The 17315-nt window shown below is 44.9% G+C and overlaps 1 protein-coding gene across 1 annotated transcript; it reads left to right on the top strand.

Annotated features, from left to right (window-relative positions):
• The first annotated feature begins 12711 nt into the window (after window positions 1-12711).
• Window positions 12712-16972, top strand: LOC130195515 (serine/arginine repetitive matrix protein 1-like). The gene is made up of 4 exons (XM_056417097.1): window positions 12712-12729; window positions 13186-13293; window positions 15194-15295; window positions 15408-16972. Exons 3-4 carry the CDS (start codon window positions 15228-15230, stop codon window positions 15892-15894), a joined length of 555 nt encoding a protein of 184 aa, XP_056273072.1. The 5' UTR covers window positions 12712-12729; window positions 13186-13293; window positions 15194-15227; the 3' UTR covers window positions 15895-16972.
• The last annotated feature ends 343 nt before the right edge of the window (window positions 16973-17315 follow it).

Raw genomic sequence — 17315 nt, 5'->3', positions numbered from 1 at the left:
GCAGCTGTGGCTACTGATGTAGCTTACCACCACCGGGATGACTGTGTGTGTGACTACTGGACTCTGTAAAGCGACTTCGGGATGTCGACATGCCTTGAGAAGCGCTATATAAAATGATTATTATTATTATACTCAACTGCCCCCTCAAGACCAATGACATGCGTTTCAAAGTGTCCTCCTCACCGGTCTCCAAAGAACAGCAGCATTCACACAAAAGCTCGGATGGCAAAGCCACCGAAGCGTCTGGAAGGACCCGGACAAATAGAAGGAAGATTCTTATTTCCCTCAATTCTGACTGCTGTGGCTATATATCTGCCGTTGGTCTGATAAGCTCTGGGCTCAAGCTAAAAAACAAGTCAACCGTGACATTTCTTTCCCGTCAGTTATTAGTCATGTGAGTTTTTCAGCGTCGTTAGTCCAGAGACTCACGTGCCGAAGTCAAGTTATCGTCATCCACGCTCTTTTACTGAAACCGCAGAGGAAAGGAGGCTCTCCCAGCTGCACGTGCCCGACTCCACCTGCAGGTGGATCACAGACTTCCTGACCGACAGGAAGCAGCACGTGAGGCTGGGGAAACACGTCTCAGGCTCCCGGACCACCAGCACGGGTTCCCCCCAAGGCTGTGTTCTCTCCCCTCTGCTGTTCTCCCTGTACACAAACAGCTGCACCTCCAGTCACCAGTCCGTCAAGCTCCTAAAGTTCGCGGATGACACCACCCTCATTGGACTCATCTCTGGTGGGGACGAGACCGCCTACAGGTGGGAGACTGACCACCTGGTGACCTGGTGCAGCCAGAACAACCTGGAGCTCAACGCTCTAAAGACAGTGGAGATGGTTGTGGATTTCAGGAGGAATGCAGTCCCACCCGCCCCTCTCATCCTGTGTGACTCCCCCGTCGACGCTGTGGAGTCCTACCGCTTCCTGGGCTCCATCATCTCCCAGGACCTCAAGTGGGAGCTGAACATCGGCTCCATCTCCAAGAAGGCCCAGCAGAGGATGTTCTTCCTGAGGCAGCTGAGGAAATTCAACCTGCCAGGGAGAATGATGGTACAATTCTACACGGCCATCGTTGAGTCCATCATCTGCTCCTCCATCACCGTCTGGCACCCTGCAGCCACAGCCAAAGACAAGTGCAGGCTGCAGAGCATCATCCGCTCGGCCGAGAGGGTTATCGGTTGCAATCTGCCTTCCCTCCAGGTCCTGTTCACTTCCAGGTCACTGAAGCGGGCCGAAAAGATTGTCGCTGACCCCTCCCACCCTGGACACTCCCTGTTCGAGTCCCTCCCCTCGGGGAGGAGGCTGCGGTCCATCATGACCAAGACCACCCGCCACACCAAAAGCTTTTTCGCGGCGGTCGGGCTCATCAATGGACCCGGGACTGACTGACTGTCACCCCCAGGACTACCACCTCTTCTTCCACCTTCCTCTCTCCTCCTTCTTCCCGCTCCTTCCCCTTCCTCCTCCTCACTCCTCCTCCCTCCTCCTTCTTCTTCCCTCCTCCACACACGTCACTTTAACATGCACTTTAACTAAAACACACCACTTGAAGCACACACCCAAACACTTCACATTATTTGTTGTCTTTCTGTCGTGTTGATTGTTGTTTGTTTGTCATGTCCAAATGTTGCACCTTCCACCAAAAAAAATTCCTCGTTTGTTTGTGAAAACATTCCTGGCAATAAAACTGATTCTGATTCTGATTCTGAGGATGCTCTGCAAAGAAGACAGCTGCTGACTGTTCAAAGCCCCGTGAGGCTGCATGAAAGGAGGCTTGTGGGGATTTCTGGCAGCTTGAGGACACGCATAGGAGCCTGTGCAAAGGAAGGGCCTGAAGTGACTGCTGAGGATGTGACGCCCACTGCAGAAGGGGGAGGTTGAGAGGCAGTATTAGATGAAGCAGATTAGGACTATTTCCTCTGACTAAATTAAACCTTGTTAGCTTTATCAGGATATTTTGAGGATTAAGAGACTTCTGTTATTCTGCCAGATCCCTGGGTTTATTGCTTTATTGGCACATACATAGAATTTGACTCCGGTTTCACGTACACTCTCATTGTACGTACATTGCAGCATACCATAAAACCAGAGGAGAGCAACCAACTCGGTAAAATACAAGCATGTCTTAAAGACATAAAAACATGGATGACCTGCAACTTCTTGATGTTAAACTCAGACAAAACCGAAGTAATTTTAATCGGCCCTGAGCACCTCAGAGATCAATTATCTGGTGATGTGGTTTCTGTAGACGGCATTGCCCTAGCATCCAACACCACTGTAAAGAATCTTGGCGTTATCTTTGATCGGGACTTGTCCTTTAACTCCACGTAAAGCAAATCTCAAGGACTGCATTCTTTCATCTACGTAATATTTCAAAAATCAGGCACATCTTGTCTCAAAAGATGCAGAAAAATTGGTTCACGCGTTTGTTACTTGAGACTGGATTACTGCAACTCCTTATTATCAGGCTGCTCTAATAAATCTCTTGGGTCCCTCAGTTGATCCAGAATGCTGCAGCTCGTGTTCTCACTAAAACTAAGAAAAGAGATCACATCACTCCTGCACTAGCTGCTCTGCACTGGCTACCCGTAAAATCAAGAATCACTTTTAAAATTCTTCTCTTAACCTACAAAGCCTTGATTGGTGATGCTCCATCATATCTTAAGGAGCTTGTAGTACCATATTGCCCACTAGAGAGCTACGCTCACTAAATGCGGGACTACTTGTAGTTCCTAGAGTCTTAAAAAGTAGAATGGGAGCCAGAGCCTTTAGTTATCAAGCTCCTCTTTTATGGAACCAGCTTCCACCTTCAGTCCGGAGGCAGACACAGTCACCTCATTTAAGAGTCGACTTAAGACTTTCCTCTTTGACAGAGCTTATAGTTAGGGCTGAATCAGGTTCACCTGGTCCAGCCCCTTGATATGCTGCTATAGGCTTATAGCTGCCGGGGGACGTTTTAGGATGCACTGAGTACCTATCTCCTCTTTTTTCTCTCCTTAAGGATGAATTTTCATCTCTCAATCACACGTCACTAACTCTGCTTTCTCCCCGGAGTCCTTTTGACTTCACGTCTCATGGGGTCATCGGACCCTATGAGACGGCATAGATCCTATCTGCTGATGGATCATCGAGGTCTGGGTCGTGGAATTCCTGCTCCTGACTACGCCACTGTCCTGTTGAGACTCCGCCCACTGTTGAGACTCCGCCCACTCCGCCTCTCTACCGCCATCTGCCTGATGGATCGTGGAGGTCTCCATCGTGGAATATGCCTACTATGAACTATTCATACACTCTGTCACATTCATTGAATGTATTTAAACTCTAAATCTGTCCTTCTGTACACATTACATCTATTGCATCTGTCCATCCTGGAGAAGGATCCTCCTCTGTTGCCAGTGGTGTATAGTAGTATTTGTAATTTTTTACTTTTTTTACTGAAACATCGTGATGCCCAGGATGTTCAATGGAAGCTCTCGAACAACCACGGGACCAAGATCAACGTCCGTGGCCATATTTGGGCGAACTCTTTTCTTTTGTCGGAGTGAAAGTTTCTTCCTACCGGATGAAGTGCCTCTTATGCCGACCGAAAGCTACGGAGATATTGGCCTTCAACAACTCACCAACCTCAGGAAACACATTGAGGTAAATTAAGATTAATCCCATGAGCATAACGTTAATGTTTAGTCATCATAAACCTGTTAAGATATCTAGCAGTGTTGTCCTCAGGATTGTAGGAAGTTATATCTTTGGCAGGAGAGGGGAAGACCGGTGTCTGATTGTCCTCCGCATGTTGTACGTTAGGCTAACGTTCGCTAGCTATCGTCAATTAAATGAGACAATTAGCGTGAGTGGAGTAGACGGATCTCTAGCGAGTTAATGAGCTGAAGAAGTGTTGACAGTTGTGAGAATGTGTTGATTTGAGTCGTCTTAGCTATAATATAATGCTAATCATTACAGCATTATTATTATTATTTGTATTAATATTATAAGAGTGACGGTCCAGTAATGGCGTGATATTGATTTGGGACTGTTGTTGTGTTTAACTACAGAGATACAAGTACATATTCACAAATCAACTCTGGATGCACGGACAGCGCATGAAACTAAATGTATAAACTTCAAATTAAAACAAACTATTTTGTACAAAACTTTAGGTTGGGGTCATGACATGTTAGGAAGTGTTATTAATTCTATCATGTCTGTAATACTCTCACTTTATTTCAGGAATGGACTACATCAAGCAGCACATGGAAGAACCCTCCCTGCAGCTAGGTGATGCCACCAGGTCCAGTTCATCTGATGAAGAGCACTTCTTCTTCATCATCTCAAGCACGTGACAGCAGCAAACAGCTGGATGGAGACGTGGATCATGTTGACTTGCTGAAATGCTTCCCAACTGTGTGCTGCTGTCTGTGAAGCTAGACACACTCTACCTGCATCAGGGCCTGTGAAGCTAGACACACTCTACCTGCATCAGGGCCTATGAAGCTAGACACACCTCTACCTGCACCAGGGCCTGTGAAGCTAGACACACTCTACCTGCACCAGGGCCTGTGAAGCTAGACACACTCTACCTGCACCATGTGAACGGCTCTTCAGCATCGCAGGACTCGTCTTCAGCCCCAGAAGAGCGAGACTGAAATCTGTCCATTTTGAAAATCAACTTCTTTTGAAGATGAACAAGACATTTTTCACTTTAAAGTGATGATTCTGGTTGTTACTTTTGGTTCTGCTTTTTTCTGTGTTAATCGTGTTTTTATATTTTAGTAATTTCATAGTATTCATATATTGCTAAGTTCATCCTAGCTCATACTCCTTGTTCATGGCGACCACAGCACCCAAACAAATAAACTTCATAATTCTCAAAATTCTGACCCTTTGTTTTTTTTATTAACAGCATTTACTTTTACTTTTACTTTCAATACTTAAGTACATTTAATATCAGAAAATTACTTTTGATACTTAAGTACAAAAAAAATCAGATACTTTAATACTTTTACTCAAGTAGTATTCTCATAGGTGACTTTTACTTTTACTTAAGTAATTTTCCAGTCAAGTATCTTTACTTTTACTCAAGTATGACTTTTGGGTACTTTATACACCACTGTCTGTTGCTCTCCTGAAGGTTTCTTCCCTTTTTTTCCCCCTGAAGGGTTATTTGGGAGTTTTTCCTGGTCCGATGTGAGGTTTTGGGGCAGGGATGTCTATGTGTACAGATTGTAAAGCACTCCGAGACAAATTTGTAATTTGTGAAATTGGGCTATACAAATAAACTGAAATTGAAATACCATATGTTAGCCACGCTAGCGCCAGGCTTTAGGGATGGCAATAATGGTCAGTCCACCATTGTGTTTGTCCAGACTGAACTATCGTTACAACAATAAAATGGATTGCTCTGACATTTTTTCACTGACATTCATGGTCTCCAGAGGATGGAGCCGATAACGTATTTTCGTAATGCCTAGACTTTCCCTCAAAAGCCACCATATGAAATGTCTTGACAATAGCCGGATGGATGATTATGAAATATGGTGGATGTATTGATATTACACAGCGGATTAGTCCAAGTGCATTTAGAGATCCATTGAGTTTTCCTCCAGTTTCATCCATGTCTCAGAATGAGTTGTAACACCTTTGGTAAACCCCTAACTCTCTGCTTTGTGCCAACATCCGGCCATTTTTGTCAAAGCACCGTCAAAGAGCTGCTGACATGGCTGTACATTCTTTGTCTTCGTTGTCCAATGTTTATTTCCCTTTCAAAATATGGAATTACAGCATGCCTCCTCAGCATATAACACATTACACTACCTCTGCTATATTGTAAGGCACGTTTTCCAAATTTAAGTTGTGCTTAACTGAATAATATACAATGCACTTGGTATGAAAACAAAGTAGAAAAAAGAGTAAATAGAAGACTATAGAATAAAACATGTTCATCATAAAAATAAAAAAAAGTAATGCTTATTAAGTGAATCTTTTAAAAGGGATAATCATTAGGGGTCTTTGTGATGATGAAATGAAAACAAACTGCAGAGAGAGAGGGGGGGGGGGGGGAGGAAGGCAGAGGGAGCGGGGTGATCCGAACCCAAGAAAATGTTAAAGGGTACCTGTAGTGCAAAACAACAACGTGCTACATCCATTCGGCGCATCAAATAAATCATATTTACCCCGCCGCTATTGTCAACAAGTCACGCATAGCCCGAGGATTTACATTTCTTTGTCAACATTCCGAGTCCGTGAACGCTTCAGGGCGCAGCCATTTTGCTAGTTATTTACTCATGTCAAAGCTAACTATGACGTTGAGTCGTGAAAAATTCAGCCAATCCGGGCCACTTCTACACGCGTTGCTTCTTGGGATAGATCGGTGGGCTCAAACCAGTTCACGTCTGGAGTTCACGCCAAGATGGCGCAGTGCAAGGCGTTCGGTTGTCTCAATAATAAACGGAGTCACAAGACTAAAAGTTATTTTGTGCCCAAACCTAGTACAGAGGAAAAGAAGGTGCTCGCGAAGAAGTGGCTGCACAATTTAGGAACCGGGCATACTTTTAAAACATTTAAATTCAGCAGAAACTCCGTGGTATGTGAAGATCACTTCGATCCAGATTGCTATGAGAGAAACATGCAGGCCGAAATAATGGGATATCAGGCCCGGACCAAGTTGAAGCCCGATGCTGTACCAACGGTATTTGTTCATCGAAAAGCAGCAGCATCAGATAAAGGCCGCAATGTTCGTGTTGCGAACAGAGATAAACAAAAGGTAAGTCTGGCATAAATATTATTATGGGACCTGTGATATGTAATGTAAATTTACTTTAATTTGGATGACTAATTTATATTATAACTGACCACGTATCTGTGGTATAATTAGATCTTTATAGAGGAATGTCAATGTGCTTGGCCTATTAATAATAAACATAATTAATTTGATTTGTAAATTAAATTATTATATATAGATTATATACATATAGGCTATAACATCATATGTGGAAATAAGCCATCCTACCATAAGGTATACTTAACATAAAATAATAATTATTATTATAATGATAAATAATCCTAGAAAAATTAGGACTAGCATCAATGTTATCATGGTTTTTAAAGGGTACCTGTAGCCCAAATCAACAACGTGCTACACCCATTAGGCTTATTTGTAGGTAAAAGAAACCAAATTATGACATATATATGTTTGTTTGTAATTGGTCATTTTCTGGTTTACAGTCTCCATACCTATTAAAGTATGGGGTAGAACCATTTATATTACCTACGATCCTCCCACTTTTAGACATTCACAATATACATTATTAATTGTCATTTATTTTTCAGTTTCTTCATGAACTGTCAAAAGCCTCAGCAGCAAGTTCAGTAGCACCAGCACAAAGCCCTCCATCATCAAGTGATTGTGACTCTGAAGAACCAGTTCAGCTGGGACAGCCAGATCCTGTATATCCTGCCAATGTAAGTGACATTTTCATAAAGCTGCTTTTTCTGTTGTGGAAAAACATATTAAAACTTAGTCACTTTATTATTAGACCTGAAAGATCCTGCAGTTTATAGAAATCAGACCAGTACCTATGTAATAAATGCAGAACAGATACCTCTTTAATTTTAAGAATAAAATATAATTGAAATTGTTCATGTTACTATATACACACTATACTAAAGTATAGTATCTAGGCTGCTAAGGGAGCAGGCTTACTTGACACTAGGTAGAAGGTACTGGAGTCTGGACTCTGGAGGTACTAGAAGGTACCAGTGAGTTTCCGATGAGCTCTGCCTACACATATTGCCTTAGGTTTATAGTAGGTCACTGCAATTGTTTTTACAATTTGAATCAGTTCTATATGAATTAGCAACCTTGATTCCCGAAAACCAAAATCAGATAGCGCAATTCTTTTATTTTAATTATCTGTACAATTCTTCTGTTTCAGGTGTGTCATCGTGAGGTCCAGACAGACCCAGTACAGATATTTCCTGCCGAATCATCAATATGTGTTCTTGAACCAGACACACAAGTTTTGCTGAGTAAGCTGGCCAGCCACCCTGCCGTAGATGCTGACCACTGTTACAGTATGAAGCGGCCTGATGACATTTCAGCTGACGCTGTGGTTACCTCCACACCCGTGAAAAATAATCCACCAAAGGATTTCTTGCATCCATGTAGCCCTGTGCCTTCATCATCAAAGGGTTTACAGCTTTGCTCCACGCAGTTGACTGACATACACATAGAAACTTCTTCGGAGTCCAGTGATATTTGGTTGGACTCCTCTGTCCATCCGCAGACAAAATCATTGGCATGTCCTTATTTATAAGGCTATTCTCCACGTACTTCCATCGTATCTTTGGACGCTAATTCAGCTGAAAAACCCTGGAAGCTACCATCTTCGCTCTGTGACCTCTGCTCAAGGCCTCCTCTTGCTCTCCGTCCCTCACGTCCATTTGGAAATGGGAAAAAGAGGTTTTAAGTTTGCTGCTCCTGCGGCTTGGAATTAGCTGCAGACAGACCTGGGTCTCCGGGAACCGGTCTCTTTAGGTGTTTTTAAAAATAGATTGAAAATATTGGAGGGAAATTCATCTAGCTGTAGATGTTTTATATGACGGAGGTATGTGCTCCTGTGTAAGCTGGGTCGTGTTGACTTGAGTCTTAGTTTTGGTTTTATTCATGCTGTGATTTTGTTTTTCGTTTTTTATATTGTCTGTCACTGTTTTATGTTGTATTGTCTGGAACTTTGTGACGTGCTACTGCTGCTGTCTTGGCCAGGACACTCGGAGATTTTTAATCTCAATGAGGCATTTCCTGGTTAAATAAATTTAAAATAAATCAATAAAATAAAAGCTAGCTCTCCCTCTGTGTCCATGTCGTTTGACACTTTAAACGTTGCCTCGTTGCTATGGACTACACATCAAAAGATGCCATGAACACTCCAAAGGCCCCCAACGGCGCCGAGACGGTCAGATCAGAGACGGAATGAGGCGAGTTTCTGAACAAACGTGCGCGGAACAGCTGGAGGACCCCACCATGGACGTGTTGGAGTTGCTGGAGGACAAGGACCCCACCATGAACGTGTTGCAGGTGCTGAAGGAGCTGGAGGAGAAGGGAACCGAGCTCCGAGGGAACAGAGACGTGTCAAGGGCGAAGGTGAGGTCCCGTGACAACGTTCACGTGCACGGCGTCGTCGAGCCAGCAGCCCGCTGCGACGCGACGCGCGTGTTCGTGTTGTTATCCCGAGATAAACCACAAAAGTTACATGAAAATACACTGTTATAAAACAATTTATTTTTACTGTCACAATTACTTTTATTTTTTAAATGACAATGTAACCACATATAATATAACCAAGCCTGCCTTTCATTCAGTCAGATAACAATGGAAAAGCTATATATAGAATACCTTACATTTCTATGAGTTACATAACGTTGCAATTAACCTGTTTTGCACTGAATACCTTTTCAAGATAATATCAATAAAGTGCAACCTGTGAAAAATAAAACAAAATAAGATCAAATATTTGGGCATAAAGAGTTTACTGAGTGTTAGTGACACTGCATATCTTTTCAAATAACAATAACGCGAAACCTTTGAAAAACAAAACAAGTGCAGATATGTCTGAGTCATTAAGTTTTTTTCTATGTGTGATGAAATGGGCTTTCCACTACACCTCTTTTTAAAACGGGGTTGCAGGCTTGATATGGCCACTCTCCATAAAGCTCAATCTTGAGCTCTTGTTTTGAATGGCAACAGCTGGAACGCTGAGAGGTAACACCTGGCAACACGAAAGTCGGCGACAGTCATTTCGCTCTTTATTTATTAATGACTTAGTTTCATGTCCGTGTAGTTTGTAATATGTGAAGTTCTCAAACAAGGTCTTGAAATAAAAGAATCTGCATTTCCCCTCGCGCCCCACCTCGTCTCTGCTCTTGAACCCGGAGCAGAGAGCGACTCTGAGACGACTTGTCTTCACCACCGTGGGAACGCAGAGGTGTCGGTTTGCTGTTCCCGCGACATATTGGACGCTCTCTGCCGGCTGGTTGGAGCGCGCTCACCTGTATGTGCGCACCTGTCTGTGCGCATGGGGGCGGAGCTCCGCCGCGATACCGAGAGCCAGGAGAAGTGTGAACGCCACCACGTAGAGACAGAAATGACATGCCGCTGTGTAGATACGATCAATAATATACGACCGTTTAGTTGAATAAAACAACCTGACATTACTTATGTTGTAATCTGGCGCTTTAGAGAACATTTCAGTGGGGCGGACCCCCACCCTGTTCTCATGGTATGGGAAACACTAGTAATTCCCACCGCTCCTGAACGCGGCGGCCCTCACTGTCAACTTTTCTCCCTGACGAAGAAAAAAGTTTAGTTTAGCTTAAACATCGCTAACAAAACAGTCCGTATGGAACAACGATACCGGAGCTGAGCAGACAACATAACGCGAATTATATGACCATGACATGAATGACTTAAGCCTAGCATATACCGGCTATGGCGCATCGTGTCATATCATCATATCAATATAAAGTTAATAACAGCGACTTCACGCAGAGGCTCTGGCTTAGGGGCCCCATGAGCTCATGGGCCCCTGGTGCCGGTAGGCTCGTTCGGTAATCCATCCCTGAGTAGGACTATTGGGGCCCTGTTACTGACATGAATGACTTAAGCCCAGCATATACCAGCTACGGCGCATCGTGTCATATCATCATATTCATATCAATACAATGTTAATAACAGCGACGTCACGCGCGGAGGCTCAGGCCCAGGGGCCCCCTGAGCTCAAGGTCGTCACAGCGCCGTGACGTGCTTTTCCTTCCTTCTCTTGGTGGTTTGACCTTCGCCGTGGAGAAATACAATGGTGTTTGATAACTTCTCGATTCTTCGGCTTACATTCCTGCTGATGAATCATTTCTGGGTGTCGGCTAGATGTAGAACCCGTTCTACTTCTGAGTGAATAATGAAATAAGATTTATATAATACATTTTAGATTTAAATGCGACTTCTGTGTCAGAAACAATTCAAAGTATTGATCAATGGATTTCTCCTAAAAACAGATTTTTTTTTTACTCTATTGAAATGGGTTTGACCAACCTGGATACACACTTAATAGAGAAGGTCTACTTGTTGTATTTGATGACGCTCCTTCCCACACGCATTCATTACAGAGCTAGGAATGAGATCTGGAACGTTCCCCCTGAAGTCGTTTTTTGGAGTCAATCCTCTAACTTAGTTTTTGAGCTCAGCAGAAACACAGTTGTGTAAATTGTTATGATAGAAATCCCTGGTTGTGTAACAGATGTTTTCTAGAAATGGGGACTTGCGCAATAATAGAAAGAATAATTGTTCCGACTTCATGTCTTTCTTTTTGTTATTTTACAATTAATCTTTTTCCATTCCCCCCCTCAGTCCGCTGAGCCCATCCCCCGGCCCTCGCCCTCGCCCTATCAGACCATTGGCCACCCGGGGTTCCATGGCGTTGCAGCCAGGACTCCTCCTGCCAACGACCCCCCGGCTCCCCCGGTCACTGGTTTAGCTCGGTTTCATCAGTTGCTGCGGACCCCCTACATGTTGATGTTGCGCAATGACCCGGGAGTCCAGGAGCTCAGGCACATCATCATTGACGGCAGCAACGTGGCCATGGCGTGAGTCTGCACCACACACACACACACATGAGCTGTGCTGGCGTCTTTGCTCTGGCAATGAGTGATGTATTTATTAGCGTATTAAGTTGCATACGAGTTTCTCATCTTGTTTTTGTTTTCTGTGGTTTTCTGTCCTAGCAACCCATTTGTTGCATTACAACTGTTTGACGTGTGCGTACAGACCAGACATACGTAAACACACACACACACACACGTACACACACACACACACACACTGCACCTGACACCGTCAGCTGACCCAGATTGTTGCCGTTGACATGCGTGTGTGTACGTGTGTGTGTGTGTGTGTGGGTTTGGCTGCTGTTTAGTTTTGCGCGTCACGCAAACAACGTGCCAGGTTTGTCATTATTTCTGTTGCAGCATTGAAACTAGTTTGACTATCAACATTTTAACTGTTGTTAATTTCATTGACTTAGTCGCAACAATAAGACAGGATCCGATTCCATCTTTCTTTGCCCCAACACGTCTGCATCGGGACAGCATTGACTTGAAGTGGCATGTAGGGATGGACCATGACTGATACACGTCCGACACCTCAACGCATACTGCCAATACCATGCCGCTCCTCCTTTTAGCCAACATTGTATTACAGTGACCTATGTTCAGAGGTTCCCAATCGGCATGATGGTGTCAGCATCCCCATGTCCCGTCCATCTCACTGTGCTCTCCTCCTCCTCTTCTTCTCTTCTTCTTTCCAGTCACGGCCTTCATCCATTATTCTCCTGTCGAGGCATAGCGCTGGCTGTGGAGACCTTTTGGAGGCGCGGTCACCGGGAGATCACAGTCTTTGTCCCCCAGTGGCGCCAGAAAAAAGACATGTTCTCAACAGGTACACGTGTTCATACGGGGCATTCCACATTTGTTCTGATGAAGCGGCGATTAGCAGGTTTTGAGTGCTGACTGGTGTTTTTAAAAAGTGAAATAGACCTTCATTTTTTTTTTCATCATGTAATATTAATAGAATTATTGTTATCTTATTACAGAACAGCATTTTCTGAACCAACTGGAGGACCTGAGACTGCTCTCCTACACCCCCTCCAGAGAGGTGTGCGGCCAGAGGATATGTTCGCATGACGACAGGTACACACACACACACACACACACATACTTCCCTTCAGCCTTTTGATCAGATCCGGCTTGTGAGAGGAGAGAGTTCTTTACATCCCAACAGCGACACGCAGCCAGCGGAGCGATCCCGAACCCTCTCGGTTCCATTATAACCTCTGAAGGTGTCCGACAGGGAGCTCCTTACTCCCCCCCCACCCATTGCTCTATAATTGAAGCCTGGTTGTGAAAGCCAGATCTCTCTGGACCTTTTAAAATTGATCATCAAATATATAGGTTCTCGCAGATATGATCGGCAATATTGTGTTTGGGGTTTGTAAAGATGAACTGAAGACGGAGCGTGACTCGGCAATCCTCTCCCGGTGGATTCCCCCTCTCTGAACGAGCTGCTGACCCTTTGAGCAAAGGGGGAAGTCCAGAGTGTCTAATCTGCACACACACACACACTCTCTCTCGCTCTCTCTCTGTTAGGTTCCTGCTCCACCTCGCGGAGAAAACAGATGGGGTCATCGTCACCAATGACAATTTAAGGGACTTTGTGGACACCTCGGACACCTGGCGCAGGATTATTCAGCAGAGGTAATTGTGTGCGACGCTTAGGGATGAGAATTGATAAGATTTTAACGATTCCTTATCGATTCTCTTATCGATTCTTATTGGGCAAGGGGTGAAAAAAAGAGCACAAACGGGTTTATTTACATTAATTTTCTTTTATATAATTTTCTATAATGCTGCACACACCATATACAGTACATACATTTACATTTTTTTAAATAACCAAAAACATTTATACATATTCCTCTTGAACTTAAAATAAAACGTACATAACTTAAATAAAATGTATTCTGTTTAATTTAAACATGTTCCTAGAAATTACAGTGCTCCCTCCTTTTAAAAAAAAGGGTATATGAACTGAGCTGCCAAAAATGAAACTAGCAGTGGCAAATACCAAGTGTGCAACCATCAATTGTATGGATCATCAACAATTCTTGTGCAGAAAAATAAGCATGTCTGCTTTCTCCGGGAGGATACACAATCTCTCAGGACTTATTGTGTCTCCAGCCGTGGAGAACACTCTCTCAGATGGGGTGGAGGATGCCTGAACACAAAGATATGAGGAGGTGTACAAGACGTACTGTCGCCTGTGACCCAGACAGACGACCAGCCTCTGAACCGGTCTGACTCTGAACATCATCAGCTAAATTGGATGGCAATGGAGATTATTTATATCGTGAAAGCTGGTTTACACAATGAAACAAATGGCACTAACAAAATCGCTGAATTTGCTGAGCTGACATAAAGCCACATTAAGAGGGGAGGCGAACACGACCTCTGCCTCAATGTAGGGGGCTGACAATGGAAGATTCTGTAGCTAAGCTAGCGTAGCTATATGCTAAGTTTAATTATGGATTAAAAATCGATATGCTCAGTTTAATAATGGGTTAACACGATAACGCGAATGTTTGCTGATAACACACCCCCTCCAATAATTAACGCCGTTACGATCAAACATTTCTCAAAACTGGACTTTAAATCCAAACGTGAAGTGATCGATAATGGGACCAATGCAGGAGCTCAAATGTGTGCTTCAAACGAAGGGACAGAAGATAACTTGATCGACTCCACACAATAAAGGCAAATGGCTTCACACAGTGAGTGGTTGTGATCACTTTTGAGGAGTTTACCTTGGACAGAAAGAGATGAAGCGCCGACGTTAGCTGAGCTGCTGCATCGAACACATGACATTCCTGTCATTTAATTCCACGCTGTGTTCAAATGCTTATTCATATTAGTTGTATTTCCTCCCTTCGACGAAATAGACTTTTTACACACGTTACAAGTGGCGTAGTTGTCATTTTGTCATGTGAAATAGAGCCAAACTTTAGAGCGCTTCTGCCTAGTTGCCATGTTTGCTGCAGTCTGAAGAAGAAACTAAAAAAGTTTGCGCATGCGCAACGCCACAGAGGACCGTTAGCAGAACCGTTAAGGAATTTGGCTGACGATCCCAAACAATCGGTTCACTGGGAACCGGTTCTAAAACAGAACCGGTTCTCGATGCCCATCCCTAGCGACGCTCGGGCATTCATTCACTTCTACGTCCCAATTACCCGACGAGAGGCGGGAAAGTCCACTGAGGTGGAACTGACAAACATTCAACAAGGAAGAGCAAACGAAAGGGCAAATGAGCGGGGGGCCGGGGGGTGTTTCATGTCAGTGCTCCTGTAGTAGGAGAGATAAATGCTGTACGTAGACCGTTGCTGGGGGTACTGCCCTCAAACTGCAGAGTGGTAAATGTGAGCGGCGCACAGACGTTCTTCATCAGTTGATATTTGGTTGTTCTTTGAGGGGCGATCCCTCCCCACACGGAGGCCTTCATGCCCTGAGCTCCGAGGCCACATGTGTTGTTGGTGCAGACAAAAAGAATCATCTCCGTGAACCTTTTGCCAAACACTCGTATTTCTTTCCTCGCCACTGATAGGTTGCTTCAATTTACATTCGTCGGGGACCACTTCATGATCCCCGATGACCCTCTGGGGAGGAACGGACCTCATCTGGACATCTTCCTGCGCCGAGACGACAGGTGGGTTTCGTCTGTGTTTTGTGATATTGATCCTTTATTTTGTGATCCCAATGTCATGTCAATCCTTTGATGACCACATAGATGTTGAATAGTTGTCATTTCTCCCTGTCAGGAGGGCCCCGGTCACCCCTCCCCCACTGAGTCCCCCAGACCTCCGGCTCTCCTCCCAGCAGCAGGCAGTTTATGCCCAGGCCCTCCAGTCCGCCCCTCGGCCCCTGGCCCCCACGTCTTCGCCCAGTCGCTCTATGTCACCGCACCCGAGTGTGCACAGGCGCCTGGCCCTCACGCCTCCAGCTAGTCGCTCCATGTCGCCGCATCTGAGTGTGCACAGGCGCCTGGCCCTCACGCCTCCAGCCAGTCGCTCTATGTCACCGCACCCGAGTGTGCACAGGCGCCTGGCCCTCACGTCGACAGCTAGTTGCTCCATGTCGCCGCATCTGAGTGTGCACAGGCGCCTGGCCCTCACAACTCGAGCCAGTCGCTCCAGGTCGTCGCACCTGAGTGTGCACAGGTCCCACTCCGGTCCCCCAGAATGGCACCCGCCCCGCCGCTTCCCTCGCCCCCACAAGAGCGGGCCCCGGGCGAGACCTCGGAGGTGAAGAAGCAGACCAGACTGCATCCTCAGTGTGACAACCCGTACCTGAGAGGGAAAAGAGAAATAAATACAGCCTGAGAGATGATGGACCCGCACCGTCCCGTGCCGTTTACTCCCTTTCAGTTTGTGGTGGCAGGTTTTATTTTAAAGTGGCCAGAAAGATGCTCTTGTTCTGCGGCACCCAAACAGTAATGCTTCAAAAGGCCGCGCACATTCCTGACCCAATCCGCTGTTTCCCACGTTTGACCTCCGTGGTGACAGACGGCATCCTGGAGGTGGAGTTCAAAGGTCAAGAGGTTGAAAGCCGCTCCTGTCAGGGTTTCCCACAAGAATCTCAGCGGTGCACAAGTCCTGGTGAGAATCCGGAGAATCCCACAGCTAAGAATTTGCATTGATTTTTTTCTAGCTCTGCCAGACAACTTTATGTCTGGAATTTGCTGATGATCATTTCTGCCTGCTCTCACTCACTCTCTCCTTTCATTGCACCCCCCCCCCCCCCACCCTCTCCCATGCCTCCATCACATCCGTCTCCTCGCTTCCTTCCTCTCTTTCTCTTAGACTATCTTCTTGACCTCCCCTCTGCCCCTCCAACTATCTCCCTTCCGCAGGCGCCTCCGTAGTCACGCTGCAAGAACAGAGAGACTGAGACGGAGTTTCTTTCCTCAGGCCATCAGGACTGTGAACTCCGACCTCACCAGGTCCCCCACATAGACCCACACAACTGCCCCTCTTAGGCACACACACACACACACACACACACACACACTTACTGTAAATATTGTGTTTTTTATTGTAAATAGTGTGTACTTGTTGCCCTTGCACATTCCTGCTGAGCATTGCCACTTTCATTTCACTGCACACCCTGTGTGTGTATGTGACAAATAAAACATCTTGAAATCTTGAAATCTTGAAATCTTGAATTTTCCCTTTCCACTAACATCCCTCATTGCCTCCTTCTTATCATTTGGATGCGGAAAAATAAATAAAACAACATGTATGTTGGTATGTGCGACCAGAAATTGAGATTCCAGCCGCATACATAGCAGCTTAACATTATCTTGGGTTCGGATCACCCCGCTCCCTCTGCCTTCCTCCTCCCCCCCCCCCCCCCCTCTCTCTGCAGTTTGTTTTCATTTCATCATCACAAAGACCCCTAATGATTATCCCTTTTAAAAGATTCACTTAATAAGCATTACTTTTTTTTATTTTTATGATGAACATGTTTTATTCTATAGTCTTCTATTTACTCTTTTTTCTACTTTGTTTTCATACCAAGTGCATTGTATATTATTCAGTTAAGCACAACTTAAATTTGGAAAACGTGCCTTACAATATAGCAGAGGTAGTGTAATGTGTTATATGCTGAGGAGGCGTGCATGCTGTAATTCCATATTTTGAAAGGGAAATAAACATTGGACAACGAAG

The sequence above is a fragment of the Pseudoliparis swirei genome, chromosome 6, assembly GCF_029220125.1.
Source record: "Pseudoliparis swirei isolate HS2019 ecotype Mariana Trench chromosome 6, NWPU_hadal_v1, whole genome shotgun sequence".
In the NCBI taxonomy this organism is placed as follows: Eukaryota; Metazoa; Chordata; class Actinopteri; order Perciformes; family Liparidae; genus Pseudoliparis; species Pseudoliparis swirei.
The sequence above is the reverse complement of the archived record's forward strand: the minus strand, read 5'-3'. Positions and strand labels throughout refer to the sequence as shown.